The 14021-nt window shown below is 37.4% G+C and overlaps 1 protein-coding gene across 3 annotated transcripts in view; it reads left to right on the top strand.

The window, feature by feature from the left end:
* The window catches only part of LOC131773206 (von Willebrand factor D and EGF domain-containing protein-like), a 32188-nt gene that overhangs the window by 9484 nt on the left and 8683 nt on the right, over positions 1–14021 (top strand). For all 3 annotated transcript variants that reach the window (XM_066161287.1, XM_066161289.1, XM_066161288.1), the window contains exons 6-17: positions 1–31; positions 871–944; positions 1303–1369; positions 2083–2295; positions 4300–4496; positions 5779–6226; positions 6948–7207; positions 8318–8432; positions 9020–9274; positions 10378–10492; positions 12978–13391; positions 13599–13709. The exon at positions 1–31 is cut by the window's left edge and continues 302 nt beyond it. In XM_066161287.1, coding sequence (XP_066017384.1) covers positions 1–31; positions 871–944; positions 1303–1369; positions 2083–2295; positions 4300–4496; positions 5779–6226; positions 6948–7207; positions 8318–8432; positions 9020–9274; positions 10378–10492; positions 12978–13391; positions 13599–13709 — 2300 coding nt within the window. The remainder of the gene's footprint in view (positions 32–870; positions 945–1302; positions 1370–2082; positions 2296–4299; positions 4497–5778; positions 6227–6947; positions 7208–8317; positions 8433–9019; positions 9275–10377; positions 10493–12977; positions 13392–13598; positions 13710–14021) is intronic.

Raw genomic sequence — 14021 nt, 5'->3', positions numbered from 1 at the left:
TTGGCTGAACTACAATCTTCCACCAGTTGTGGTAGGTCATCAATTCTTTTTCCACTTCAGTAAAGCTACTGGTTCTTAAAGGGGAATTCCACCCTCAAAACCACCGATAACTCTGTGAATTACGAAATCATTTCGCATGAAAATTGTATTTTTTTATATTTTCTTAGTCTGTTTTGGTTCTTTAATTTTATATTTTATCTTTCTGAAAGCAAAATTTAATCAATAACTCAAAAAGAAAAGTTATATAGCCTGAATATTAACCAGAGCACGTCAGTCTTTAAAAAGGCTTACGTTTCGAGCGGGTCTTCGTCAGAGCGACCACAGTTTCTTAGAAACTTGCCCCTTTATACAATAATTTTTGGCTTGTCAAAAGAACAGTAGCTATCCAACTTGACAGGGAAATACAAAAATAAAACTCCGAAATAGATGATAGGTTGACTGTATTTTCCTCGTTTGCTTAAAATTTTTATTTTTTTCGTAGCTCACATCAAACCCTAAACCACACTTCACTTGTCGTTAAGTATCTCCTATATCTATAAGCCGATTTTCACCAAGTTCACAGCAAATGTGTCTCCAACATAAACAAACGTCAGCCACTAAAGTGGCAGTTTCCCAGATAAAATCCCTCTTATAAAAAGAGAAAGAACAAAAAAATCGATAGACGGATGGCAAACAAATCTAACCTCTCCCCTTCCGTTATCCTTTGTATATATATATGGCAAATTTTAGCACTAAAACCTCAGTAATAGTATTCTATAACTTTAAATACACAATTCAGCCTTTAGGGTTGCTATATATGCATCAATTAACCATCCATTGTATCCACTCTTCTGTTCTTTGCCATACGTATTATTATTTTGATGTTTTCAGTTGAGAAAGAAAGAGAATCCTGTTAACCTGTGCCGAACTACGGGTGATCCACACTACTTGACATTCGATACAAGGTTTGCTTTTAGTATAACAACTACGTATTTGTAGTAAACTCTGCTCCAGGTTGCAGTAAAGATGAAACCGTGCGGGTCGGTTTTTTCTTGGCCACTGAAACGGAATTTTTCGTAAATAAATATCATATGTGCAGGATAAATCCAAGAATTGGTGGACGTTTCGGATGGGGTGAATTGAAAAGTGCATGCATACTAATTAAGAGCGCTGTAAGTGATAAGAGAGGGGTTGGGTGGAATGTTATGGGTTAGAGCGCACTCAAGGATTTTGCATTAGGTTCTAAATTTAATGCCAGCTTTCTAAATGGATCTTAAGCTAAATAAATGAATATTTGATTAAATCGTCTCATCTCTATCGCAGGTCCTTTTACTTCAACACAGGAACTGGAGACTTTGTTTTATATCGCAACTTGGATCGATATTTTGAAGTAAGATTTTATGAAACTCGCTCGATTATTAAAAAGACCTGCAAAAGAGTAAATTACCAAGGCCGAACGAGGGAATTATTTGAATATTTAAAAATGTGCCTGTTTCTCATTGTTCACTCAACTTTCGGATCGAATTTTACGGAATTCCGCCAATTCTACATTCCTCGTTAATTTATTTGAAGAAGAGCTATTTTGTCAAAATCTTCTTGTGAGTTTTTGATAGAGTTTGGTCTTCTAAACATCTCATGACTTGTCAGAGAATTATGTCAACACGAGTCTCACGCTGAGAGCCGTCAGCTAATAAAATGATAGAACCCTCATATTCATTACAGGCAACAGGCAAAATGGCGCTTCGCAGGAAAGTGATAGCTTTCCAGTAACGTTTTTCCCAGTTAGTTTCCACGAGTATGTTTTTTCTTCTTTCAAAGAATACAGCACTAAAAAACGAGTGTAAAGAAAGTCGAGTTGAAATAGGATATCCGGGTTAGCCCCTCCCTTCGGTTCGCGTTCTTCGAACCCCGAGTATTTTAGGCAACTATAATGAATTTCAAGCACGCATGTCAAGGGGACGAGGCTGACAGTTTACCAAAAACATATGAGTGGCCGAAATGACTGTCTGAGATGTCGTTAGCGAAAAAGTACTATCGGATAATGATTTTGCATGTAAAGCTCTTTTCGGAGACATGTAAACAGTCTTTCTCTATCCATATTAGGTACAAACTCGCCTGTGGAATTGTTGGGACAGAGCATGCGACTGTGGTGTGGCCATAAGGGAACACAATGATGTTATTGTCCTTGACACTTGTACCGCGGATTTACATCTGCGGTATGGAATGCCAATGAAAATACGAATTCCTAGCAAACGCCGGTTACGAAAGGGAACAGAAATACTTGTGCGGCATCCAGGTGGTTATAGCGAGTACGAGGTGAGACACAAAGACTCCTATAAGTCCTTGGACGTCCAGTCGAAATGGGTATCCTCCCCTCTCCCACCTCTCAGTTTTTTTTTGTCTTTTGTGTTTGTTAATTTTAGTCTTTCCAACGATTAAATTACAAAATAAAAAGATAATTTCAATAAAATAATCTAAGACGGCCATCATGTAAAGTTTTTGAACCCTGAAATGTTAATAGAAGATGTAGAACTTTGACGTTAGTCATCGCCATTGTGATAAATTTTTGAACACTCCTCACATTGTTTGCGAGCTACCTCGGTAACAATCCTGAAGTCGGTGCCGGCCATAAAAGCAAATATATTAACAGCCGTGGAGAGCTACCACAAACTTTCTTCCCTCGAGCAGCAATTGAATCCCCATCGATAGTGAGAGAATCTCGATAGGATCAACCGTTGACCATAAAATGGCCAAAGATTTAGCTGTTAGGCTTCGTTCTCAGGAACTGTTCACAACTCTGAACCGTAGAAAACCGAGATATCTTCCCGTCCTATAAAATGCAGATTTTATGCGAATTCCGTTTGCTGTCCGCGATTTCAGCTTTCAATAGCAAGTTTAAGCGTTTGAATAATTTACTATAAACTTTAAAGGTAACTTCATGAAAGCTTTAATTTAAGCTGAGGCAACAGAGACAAATCTGTATGGATAAAGGAAAATAGTGTACTGCTTCTAAACAAATAGCTGGACGAAGTTTGAAACAGTGCACACGGCTCAATGTTATTGTCCTTTGATTTTATCGCTTTTGTCGTGGTGCAGTGGTAACGTTATTAAAGAATTTAAAGATAAATCCTCGTATTGAAAATAAATTTCACAAGTTAAAATTCTACAACTGACCTTTATTTCGCTGGAAAAGCTCCTGAAAATATTAAAACGCTTCTAAGGCCCCCAGACTTTGAAAAATTTCCGTACACATTATCGGGAGTCAAAATTGCAAGCATTTGTAAAGCCAAACTTTTCTCGTGTTCTCCCAACATCCTGGGCGATTTATTAGCCGGTAAACCGATAGAAAGTGAGTTTTATTGCTTTAACTCAAAATCATGCAAATGAGCACTGGTTACATTAGAGCAAAATTGGAGCTAAAAGAGAATGAAAAAGAATTAGAAGAATTCCGAAAACCTCTGCTCCTTGTGAAAGAAAGTGTTATAAATTGAAAGTGCGGTAAGAAGTACTGATAAGAGCAATGCACAACCTATTCCGCGCTAAACCAACACAATGTTGAATAATAAAGAATAACAATGAAAAAACCCTGGGAATGAGGGCTTAGAATCCAGTTGTGTAAATCATCTTGGTCTCCATTAGGAAATTAGTTAGTTGAAACTTCAAATTATTCCTACCGATGTGGTTTCTTGTCCTCTTCTCAAAGGTAGGCCGTGGTCACGCTCATTGCAAGAAAAAGTAAATAATTAAGGTTTTTCAGAGTTGTATTTTATTGAGTTGCATCATGAACAGTGGTTTTGCCATAGAGTATTTCTCTCTTTAGCGAGGTGTGCGTCAGGCCGGCCAGCTATCGCCACATCTGTGAAAAAGGGCTTCTCGAATTTCTTGCAAATCACATCCGGAAAAACAATCTATTAAAAGCATCTTAATAGAGGATGAGGCGAAATGCTGAGCGCTATCGCTAATTATCTTACCATCTTTCTTCAAGATGGAGACTCCTCATTTAATAACATCACTTAGCCGATTCCAGTGTTCTGGCTTTAACAATGAACAAAAGCAAAACAGGCGAAAAAATTATCGATTGACAAGCCGAATCCGAATAATATATCAGTCACGTAACATGTGCTTTTACAAGGTTATCCCTATTTATAATAATGCCCCTAGAATCTCAAAATGATGTTTACTTCTATTCTCCTGTCCCAAGGTAGTTAAGGTATAGCGTTAACTAGTGCTTGTGGGTTCAAGATAATTCCATTCACTAAATCTCATTACTCCTGAAGAGCGAGAACTGACCTATGACATGCATAATTGATTTTTTAAAAGGTGAGACTTCCCTCTGGGACTAGAGTTAAAATACAGCGCTATAGCTGGGGAAATAGCGTATATCTGTACGCCCCTAGGTCTGACTTTTCTAAAACCGAAGGTATGTGCGGAAATTTTAATGGTGATCCCAACGATGACTTTCTCGGTGGGGACAATCAAAGTCATACAGATCAAGAAGCTTTTGGACTAAGCTGGAGGTAAAATAAATCATCATTTCTAAAGCTAAATGCATTGCAATTATCATTGATTGACTTTTCCTGGCTGACAGAGGAAATCTTTCAGGTAAACGACCAAATCGGCCAGTAGATTTTCGTTCTCAGCCGCAAGAAATGCAATTGCCAAAGCCACTGAATACGTAACTTTCGGTTTTCTTTTTTTTCGTACATTGGTTTTCTTCCCCTTCGAGGAAAGTTTGAGCATCGTTGTCTGTAAGCGATAGGGAATTAATCAGTGTTTCAGCAGCCATAAACTGAGAAAATTCCGACAAAAGACCTTGGATTGAGAATGGTGAAGGATTTGCCTTTCATTCGTCAACCTGAGCTAGTGGCGCGAAAGGCGGGTAACGTGTCAGTAGCTGATTGGCGAAAGTTTTTCGAACACACGTGAAAAAATAAGGTTTTTTTTTTCATTCCCTTTTTATTTTTCTTGTTTTTTTTCTTTTGTTGTTGTTGTTGTTTTTTTTTTTTCTGCACGTGTGTTGCTACCGCTTTTTATCGGGGCTGGAAATCCTTTTTTAAAACCGTAGTTTATAGGATTGATGTCATTATTGTTCCAGAAAAACAACTTTCTCAGTTTTAGCATCGCTTCTCTCCAAAAATTTACCTTAAAATCGTATTAAATGGATTTAAAAGAGGTTTTGAAATGACAGAACACTATACTTTTCCGACTGTAAATATATGAAAATCACGTGTATGAAATGCGGAAAAAGAAATGAACATGGAAGCGATCTCTGCAATGATGAAAACTACTTAAAAAGTATTAAAAATTGGAACTGAAAAAAAATTCAGGCCTGCACTGGATTTGAACCCATGACCTTTGCGATACCGATGTAGCGCTCTATCAACTGTGTTAACAAGCTCGCAGAGATCATGGGTTCAAATTCCCCACAGGCCTGTTCATTACTGCGAGGATCGCTTCCAAGTTCACTTCTTTATCTACAGTTCATATTTATGATTTTCATATATTTACAGTCATTTTATTCACTACTTCACGGGTTTATTTGGAACCAACACAATCATAATCAGTCGGTAGAGAGGTGCACCTGTATCGCGGGGGTCATTTGTTCAAATCCCGTAAAGGCCTGATGTATTTCTGCTTAAGTAGCGTTCGTTACTGCGAAGATCGCTTCCATATTCATAACTTTACTTTTCCTTGAAGTCAATTATCGTAGCAGCAGTTAAAAACAGTTTACATTCATCATATTTGATAATTCAATTTGTTTGAATTTAATCAGGACCCTAATAGAATATGTTTCCCTAGAGTCAACAAGTCGGAGAGTCTCTTCCACATTGTGCCGATGTGCAATGATGCACAATGTGACGGTTCCATCTTCGATCAGGAATTCTGCACATGCACTGAAACAAGTGGAGTAATGGATGTTCGGTGCAGTCAAAGCGTCTCACAGCCTACAGAAACAAATCAAAATCCTCCCTTTAAACCTGCACCCCAAGGAAACCTTAATGATAACGAAGGAAAGAGAGATGTTGAGTATAGTGATGACGTCATTTACCGTTATGACAACATCGAAACTCCTATCTCATTCAATTCGCCGCGTAAAAAACGTGAAGTGAACTTCAAAATGTCCTTGGAAAATACAACGGACTACTGTGAGAAAACTTTGTTAAACATTGATGCTGTCCGTGTTTGTATAGAACTTCCAAACGTAAACATTAGTGGCATCATCCGCCAATGTGCTTTAGATCTGCAGGTAGGATACAAAGCTGTTAAATTCAAATCAAGACATACTTTTTCTTTATCTTTTTCTTCTCGTTTCTGTTTTAAGTGATAGCCTTTGAAATAAGTGAAGTGATCTTGACAGCTGACAAAATGCAATAAATTAAAGCGTACGAGTGTGAGTTGATTTGATGCAAAGGGAATATTGAGAAGCCCTGAATTTCGCATTACTACGAAAAAGAACCCTAAAAACCAAACAAAAAAACGCACGGAAAGCTGAGGAAACACTGGTATCGCAATATGTTTCCTATCAAAGGAGGATTCTGTCTGGTTTGTATTCATTATTTACTAGAATTAAACTCAATACATCGCAAAGCCACGATTCAAACTTGCATTTATCGTTGGTGAAGCCGAATTACTGCCTAGTCACCGAGTAAAACTGAGCTACACTGCTCTAACGCAAATTTTGCTCTGACGCAAATTTTGCTCTGACGCAAATTTTGCTCTGACGCAAATTTTGCTCTGACGCAAATTTTGCTCTGACGCAAATTTTGCTCTAACGCATATTTTGCTCTGACGCAAATTTTGCTCTGACGCAAATTTTGCTCTAACGCAAATTCAAAAGTCCACCTCCATTACAGGGGAGGGGACAAACACAAATTTTGTTTCATCTCTTTTATAATATAAACCCGTTGATATCGCAGTGATCGTCATAGCGTTGCACCATATTAATACCTTTATTTTGTTTTGTTCAGGCAACAGGGGACGTCTTCTGGGTTGAGAGCGCTTTCGAGGCGCTAAAATCGAGCTGCCAATTTGAGGTAGTGAAAAACTACTCCGCTTACGAGAAAGATGAGGAAGGAAATCTTGTGCCTCCTACAAAAATAACGGAGAAGCTATGCCCCAATGACTGCAGCTTCCAAGGGAACTGTTCAAATGGTACTTGCGTTTGTAATGAAGGTTTCGTTGCAGCTGATTGTTCGATGAGATACGATGAAATTCCGCGGTTGTTCAGGTACTACTTGACTTAATTGTTTCACCACTTAATTTTTGATAAAAGTTCCTATAGGATTCCGTTCACTCACGGACCAACAAACGGTGAAAGTTGAGGATCGACCAATTGGACTAGAAACAATCTAAATCGGGAATTTATCACTATTTATTATATTTATTATTGGTCGTAATTTCGTGAGCAAGAGAAGGATTTTCTATATACGAACCGAGCTGCTAAAAACTTTTTAACGGGCCAGGCCACACGAAGAAAGGCAAATGAGCAAAGATAGAAAATAAATTAATAAAAAATGATAAAAAAAAGATATGATGTAACATGATCTAACAAACATGTAACAAACTCTGATACAGGTTTTTTCATAAGTATCTGTCATAATCTGACACCTGTCAATTAGAGGGCGCGTAAGAGAAAAAATTAAAGTGCATTTTAAATTTTGAAAAACTGAACTTTCTCTCGTTGAATTTCGTCGGTTTTTGTGGTGCAATTTACAGTACAAATGACCAAATTGAACAGACTTGCAAAGGCTAATCGAAGGCGTATTTGTATGGTAGGTCTTCGTTCACCGTTTAACGCAAAAAAAAATTGAGAGAAATTAGATATTAAATAAATGTTTCTACCGATTAATTTGATTAGAGACAAATATCTCACCGTTTTAACCTTCCGAGTTACTTTTTTTGAAGGATTAATTTTTACCAAAAACGTTTTTGGGCCACATGTCAATCCATTTAATGACACATTCGCTACCACAAATTTATTTCGAAAACAATTATTGCTGGCAAGCACAGCGATTTGAGAGATTGCAAAGAGAGGATTAACAAAATATAATTACGAAAAATGGCAACGACGCTCGGGATTTTCTCGGCGACTCACAAAAGCGTTACCGTGCCCTTAGGCAGAGATAAGAAAAGCCCAGACCACACTAAGAACCAATCAGATTGCAGAATTGGTTACCCTGCCCTCTGAGAAAAAAAAAAAAATTATGCTTGTCACTGAAGCAACCTCATCCCACCAATTTTATAAAAGCTGTGTTAAAGAGGGGTGGGCAGCTGCAGAAAACGATAGCCAGTTTAAATGTAACGAGTACTAAAACAATTTTTCTCCTTCTACTTTAAGGGCATTGGATGAAGGACTCTGCGATATCCGTGCAAGGCCCTGCAAGAGAACCATTGTTTTTGGCGACTATTTTTTAAGTTCAGAAAATTTGACATGTCATGTCAGAGAGTCCAAGGTAGCTTCCATGTTGCATATTTTAATTGTTTTGTTTCATTCAGTAGGGACTTTGGAACGCGAGAGAATTCTTATTTCATACACTGAACGAACGACCATGAAAATATACCTTTGGTCCAGGTAGAGACATGAACGATAGAACTTCCAGTGGAGGGGCAACGAATGGCCTCTGATCTTTGAAATTTGTCGGTCTGTAGGAACAAATCTCAGTATGAATGAGATAAAAACATGATACCATGAAAAATAACTTGACGATTTGTGCTCACTGGTTGCAGCACTTCAGATCTAAGGTCTACTTCTAGTCTGTAATTATATGGTTAATACTTGTGAGTTTCCTCGCACCCTCGGTGTATTCTAACCTATACCTCTAAAATTTTTTCGACTATTCATTAATAGTTATATGCTTTTTTTAAACCTGCAGCCAGCCGACTAAAACTAATTTCACTGCGTAATTCTAACTTAGATCGCATCATTCTCACTGGTAACATGCCCAAACTAGACACCAGTGTGACATTTGTGATATCGCCCTGTGTTATCAATATAACAACATTCTCTCTCATAGATCTTTACTTATTTGTGCTTCAAAAGGTCGTACCAAGCACCTGGATACCGATGAACGTGTCACAAAAGTTTAATGGAAGTAAAACAGACTTGTTTGCCGTTGAATGCAATCTCCCAATCCCTCCTATTAATCTTGGCAATTATCAAGTCGAAGGTACACCGGCAGCTAGGTATTTCATATCAGTATCCAACGATGGAAGTCACGAGAGCGAGCCTGTTCAAATGATAACATTCGACCCAGTGTGTCAAGTGTGTAACGTTTCAAATGGCTGTTCTCTTAAGGTACGACAAAAGAAAAAGTTAATTATATTCAATATCGTATCTTGCCATTAACCCGTCCCCGTCCTCGCTGGATGAATATAACATGATTATAGCCAACTCGGCCCAGCTCTAAGAGCCTCGTTAGCTATCTGTCATCTCATATCCAACGCGAGCTCGTGGGATAATTGTTTTCGTGTAATTGCGAGATATGATGTAATCCTTGACCAATCAGAGCGCGCACATGTCTATAGAAAAAGATAAGCTAATTTAGATCTCGAAATCTAATCTGCTATAATACCTTAGAATTGTACTATTCATCTATTACTTGTTTCTTATGTTGTTACATAATTTTAATTGTGGAGTTAGAGGTTGGTTTCAGTGCTAAATACAGAGATAATTAAAAAAATAGTTGAAATCAACAGATACATACATGCACATACATATTTAGTGCAATTGCTCAGATAATTATGGAGATATGCGCGCTCTGATTGGTCGAGGATTGCGTCATATTTAACAATTGTTCACCTCAGGCTTAGTGCATATTATTGAATAATCCCAGAGACGAAGTCGAGTGGATTATCCAACAATATTTATTGAGCCTGAGGCGAAGAATTGTTTTAGCATAATAGCTAGTATAATTACAAGATATGACGAAATTCTTGACCAACCATAGCGCACGCATGTCTATAATCACCTGAGCAATTATTCTAAATCGCCCTAATCATTGAGGTGAGGTAATTACTGCAGCAATGCTAAATTTCAAAATTACTACCTCGCGTTTTGTCATTATTTCCGAGGAAGTGATAAACGCAATAGAAGAAAATTTAATTGCGAGGAGCGCAAAAGATGCTAAATGTTTTTGCTAATTGAATAGAATAAACCTGTTTACGCAGTAAGTATAAGAGTAATCAACACAGTGGTAACAAAGTATGCGCAATGCTTTCTCTATTTAAGAAATTTACATCAGAATTCGAAATCACCTGAGAAAGACTAAAAAAATATCTACCTCATGCTCATTGAACATTGTTGGATTATTCAACAATATTCACTTCATTTTCGGCGAAAAATATTGTTGTTAAATACATATACTCATTAATTTATCTCTTGTTCAAATTATCTTTTAGGATGACTCATGTCTTATTAAAGGCCACTGTTTCGCTGAAGGTGATCCAAATCCAGACGATTGGTGTCGGCAATGTATTCCGTCTAAAAGTCAGCATAAGTGGACGCAACGATGCGGTGAGTTACTAGCATAATTAGAGGGTGATGGAAGAATAAATTATTTGCTCCTATGGGATGAATTAATCAATTAATAGAAAGGTGGACAGAGATTGTGGATACTTTTCCTCAAGATTTTCAAAAGCTTAAAGCCTTTTGACATCATTTTGAACTTAAGCTCACCGAAAACCCCTGTGGGATAAGCCACCTATCATGTGTAATTGATGTCGAAACGCCACGAGTGTCCTTGTATAATTAACTTTTAACCTTTTATCGTTTTTCTTTTCTTTTCTATCTGTTTGATTGTGTGTGTGTTTTCGTATGGGATTTTATTAAATACGCGTTGAGGTATAGCACGATGTGACTAAATTTAAAAAAGTGCGGCATTCACCACACTATTTTCCTGCAAAACGATTAGATCTCAGCAGTTTTTGCTTCGTTCATTGAGCAATGCTTTCCAAACTATTTTGTATTTTCTAAAATAGCAAATTTTCAGATAAATCAATGGTTTCTCCCTGAAAGCTCTTGTTAAAGAGATTAGATCTCAGCAGTTTTTGCTTCGTTGATAGAACGGATATCGCAAAAATTCTGCAACCTCTCGGTCAATGGATGTTGCTAAAAATTCTGCCACCATTCGTAGACTGCATGTCGCAATTATTCTGCAACCATTCGTATACCGGATGTCGCAGAAATTCTGCAACCTCTCCTTCACTAGATTTTGCAGAAAGTCTGCAAAGTCTAATGCGCTGAATGTCGCAGAACTTTTTTAGCCACTCATACACTGGATGTCGCAGAAATTCTGCAACCATTCATATACTGGATTTCGCAGAAATTCTGGGACCATTCGTATACTGGATGTCGCAGAAATTCTGCAACCATCCATTCATTAGATTTTGCAGAAATTCTATAACCTTTCATTTACTAGGTTTTGCAGAAATTGTGCAAATTCTCACACACTGGATGTCGTAGAAATTCTGTGACAACTCAGACACTGTATGTCACAGAAATTCTGCAACTAGTAATACACTGGATGTCGCAGAAAATTCTGCAACCTCTCGTTCGTAATTAGATTTTGCAGAAATTTTGGAACCTATAATACGCTGGATGTTGCAGGAATTCAGCAACCTTGTTCAATAAATGTTACAGAAACTCTTTAGACTCTTACTCCCTAGATTTCGCAGAAATTCTGCAAATACTTCCTCACTAGATGTCACAGCAATTCTGCATCCTTTCATTTACTAGATGTTACAGAAATTCATCCATCGCCTGATGTATATAGGAATATAGCAAAATTTCACATTTTTAGACAGAAAATTATTTCAACGTTAATAGTGGCCTATGTGATCTTATTTTTTAAAAAAATATATTTATATTCAAATTGCTCTGAAGATTCTTTTACTAGGCATAAGTTCACGTTTTGACCGGTCTGGGTAGGTTTCTAAGAAAATGGACAAACAAATAAAGGTTAGCGGTTTTTCGCAAAAGTAATTCCCTGAGAGGAGATGGCTGCCATTTAACAAGCAACGCGTGAGGCGCATTAATGGCTTTCATTGCTGAATCAACTGGAAATGGGTAAGTTTTTGGTTATTTTTTTTTTCTGCGTTATATTACTCTTTTCTCAATGTCAGGATTTCTTTCCCTTTTCCAAGATTTGATGCTCCTGAACGCCTCCAAAGCGGGGAAGGGGAGTGTTCCCATATTATGTGCGTTCCAGCTCTAAGAGACGTCATTATTTTCATCCGACTGAACTACTCACTCAGAAATGATCTATGAAATAATTGGATAGATGCTTATACCACATTAGCTAACTGTAGTGGTGGTGAGTTCTGAAATGTTCTGTCATTACGACGACAAGTTTCACCTGTTTTACTAACCTAAAAGTAGTCCCTCACTTTCTTCAGGGAAAAAAAAGCCAGCTTGCTTTACCGGGTATTTTTTCGTTCATTTTTCAGGTGTATCATGAAACAATGCGAGATTTGCACGGAACAACATGGCCAACAACTCGTCAATTTGTTGTAATGTTATTGTAATTATCACTGTTTTTATTTCATTAAAAGCCATTCACCTCAAATTGTTTAATAATCCCCGAGACTGAGTCGAGGGGATTATTCGAGGGAGCCTGAGGCAAGTTATTACTTTAGTATAATTGCTCATGTACTTTCAAATGTTGTCGTAAATTCTGTAAATAAAGAAAGAATTTCGCGTATTTTGTTATTATCGTAGTGATTTCTCGTACGAAGATAAGCAAGAAGTTTTAGCAGGTTTATTTAATTTAATCAGCAAAAACTTCATGGCTTCTTTTTTACGGTATCAACATGAAAACCTTCCATACGAATCCATTTTCGCAGAAAATGCTGTTTTGGAAAGCATATAATAGTTTTGGAAAGAATTAGGAGTTTTACCATTGTTTATGTAAAAAACTTGAGGACAAATTTAAATAAGGTTTGTAATGAGAGAGGAGAGGCTGTCGTGATTGTTATTAAAATATTTGCATTCTCCTTTAAAGTAAATCTTCCTCCAAACGTCACTACCCCATCTGTGAGATATGCCCTCATTGGAGAAGATCTTCGGCTACAGTTAGAAGGAGAAGACCCTGAGAAAAGACCATTTGTGGTGAAAATGATCGGTGGAAGTCCTTCCTTAGCGTCATTCAGCGACAGCAACGTTCTTCACTGGACGCCCGAGAGTCTTAATTCAACGAAATTCTTTTTCAAAGCTACTGACGAGTGTAACGCTTCATCCACTTTCAACATGACTATAGAGATATTGACATGCCCTTGTACCGACAAAGGGACCTGCGTGCCCGATCCTAATCACCCCAGAGGATCAGGCATGTACTACTGTGAGTGTCAACCTGGCTACGAAGGACAAACCTGTGAAAAGGAGATCGACGAGTGTTTACAATCTCCATGCCTTCATGGTAAGTTATATATAGAAATATGACAATCACTTTTTAATTCCCCGAAAGGGAAAAATTAAGATTTTTTCGTAACTATCATAATTATGTAAGATCTTTTATGGGTGAAAGAGCGACCTAAACACTTGAATTTATATCGCTCCCAACATTTAAAAAATATGATTTATACAATAAAATAGAAATAGTTAACAGAAACTTAACTCACTTTAGGTACATGCATCGATGCCGTGAACAATTATTCCTGCCAATGCCTGTCTGGTTACACTGGTTTTAACTGCACCATAGACATCGACGAGTGCCAGTCTTCTCCATGCGTTCATGGTAATGAAAAGTTAATTGGTTGTATTAGCCTTTTGACAATCTGCAGTATGCTTTTCTCTTTCTATTTTTCACAATCTGAGAGGAAGTCCATTCATATCGTAAAAGGATCGATGTTTCTAAAAACCCAACGTTAGCATCTCCTTTACTTCACTAACTGGGTGTGCAGTTCTAGCAGTGAATTATGATGGATTCAGTCAACAAAGCTATCACCAGTAACTTATAAATTTCTTAGATAATACTCCTTGGAAATGCTTTCGGATTTTGAAATGATAAATACGAGTTGAAAAGCTTGTATAATATCATTTATCATTT

The sequence above is a fragment of the Pocillopora verrucosa genome, chromosome 14, assembly GCF_036669915.1.
Source record: "Pocillopora verrucosa isolate sample1 chromosome 14, ASM3666991v2, whole genome shotgun sequence".
Taxonomy (NCBI): Eukaryota; Metazoa; Cnidaria; class Anthozoa; order Scleractinia; family Pocilloporidae; genus Pocillopora; species Pocillopora verrucosa.
The sequence above is the reverse complement of the archived record's forward strand: the minus strand, read 5'-3'. Positions and strand labels throughout refer to the sequence as shown.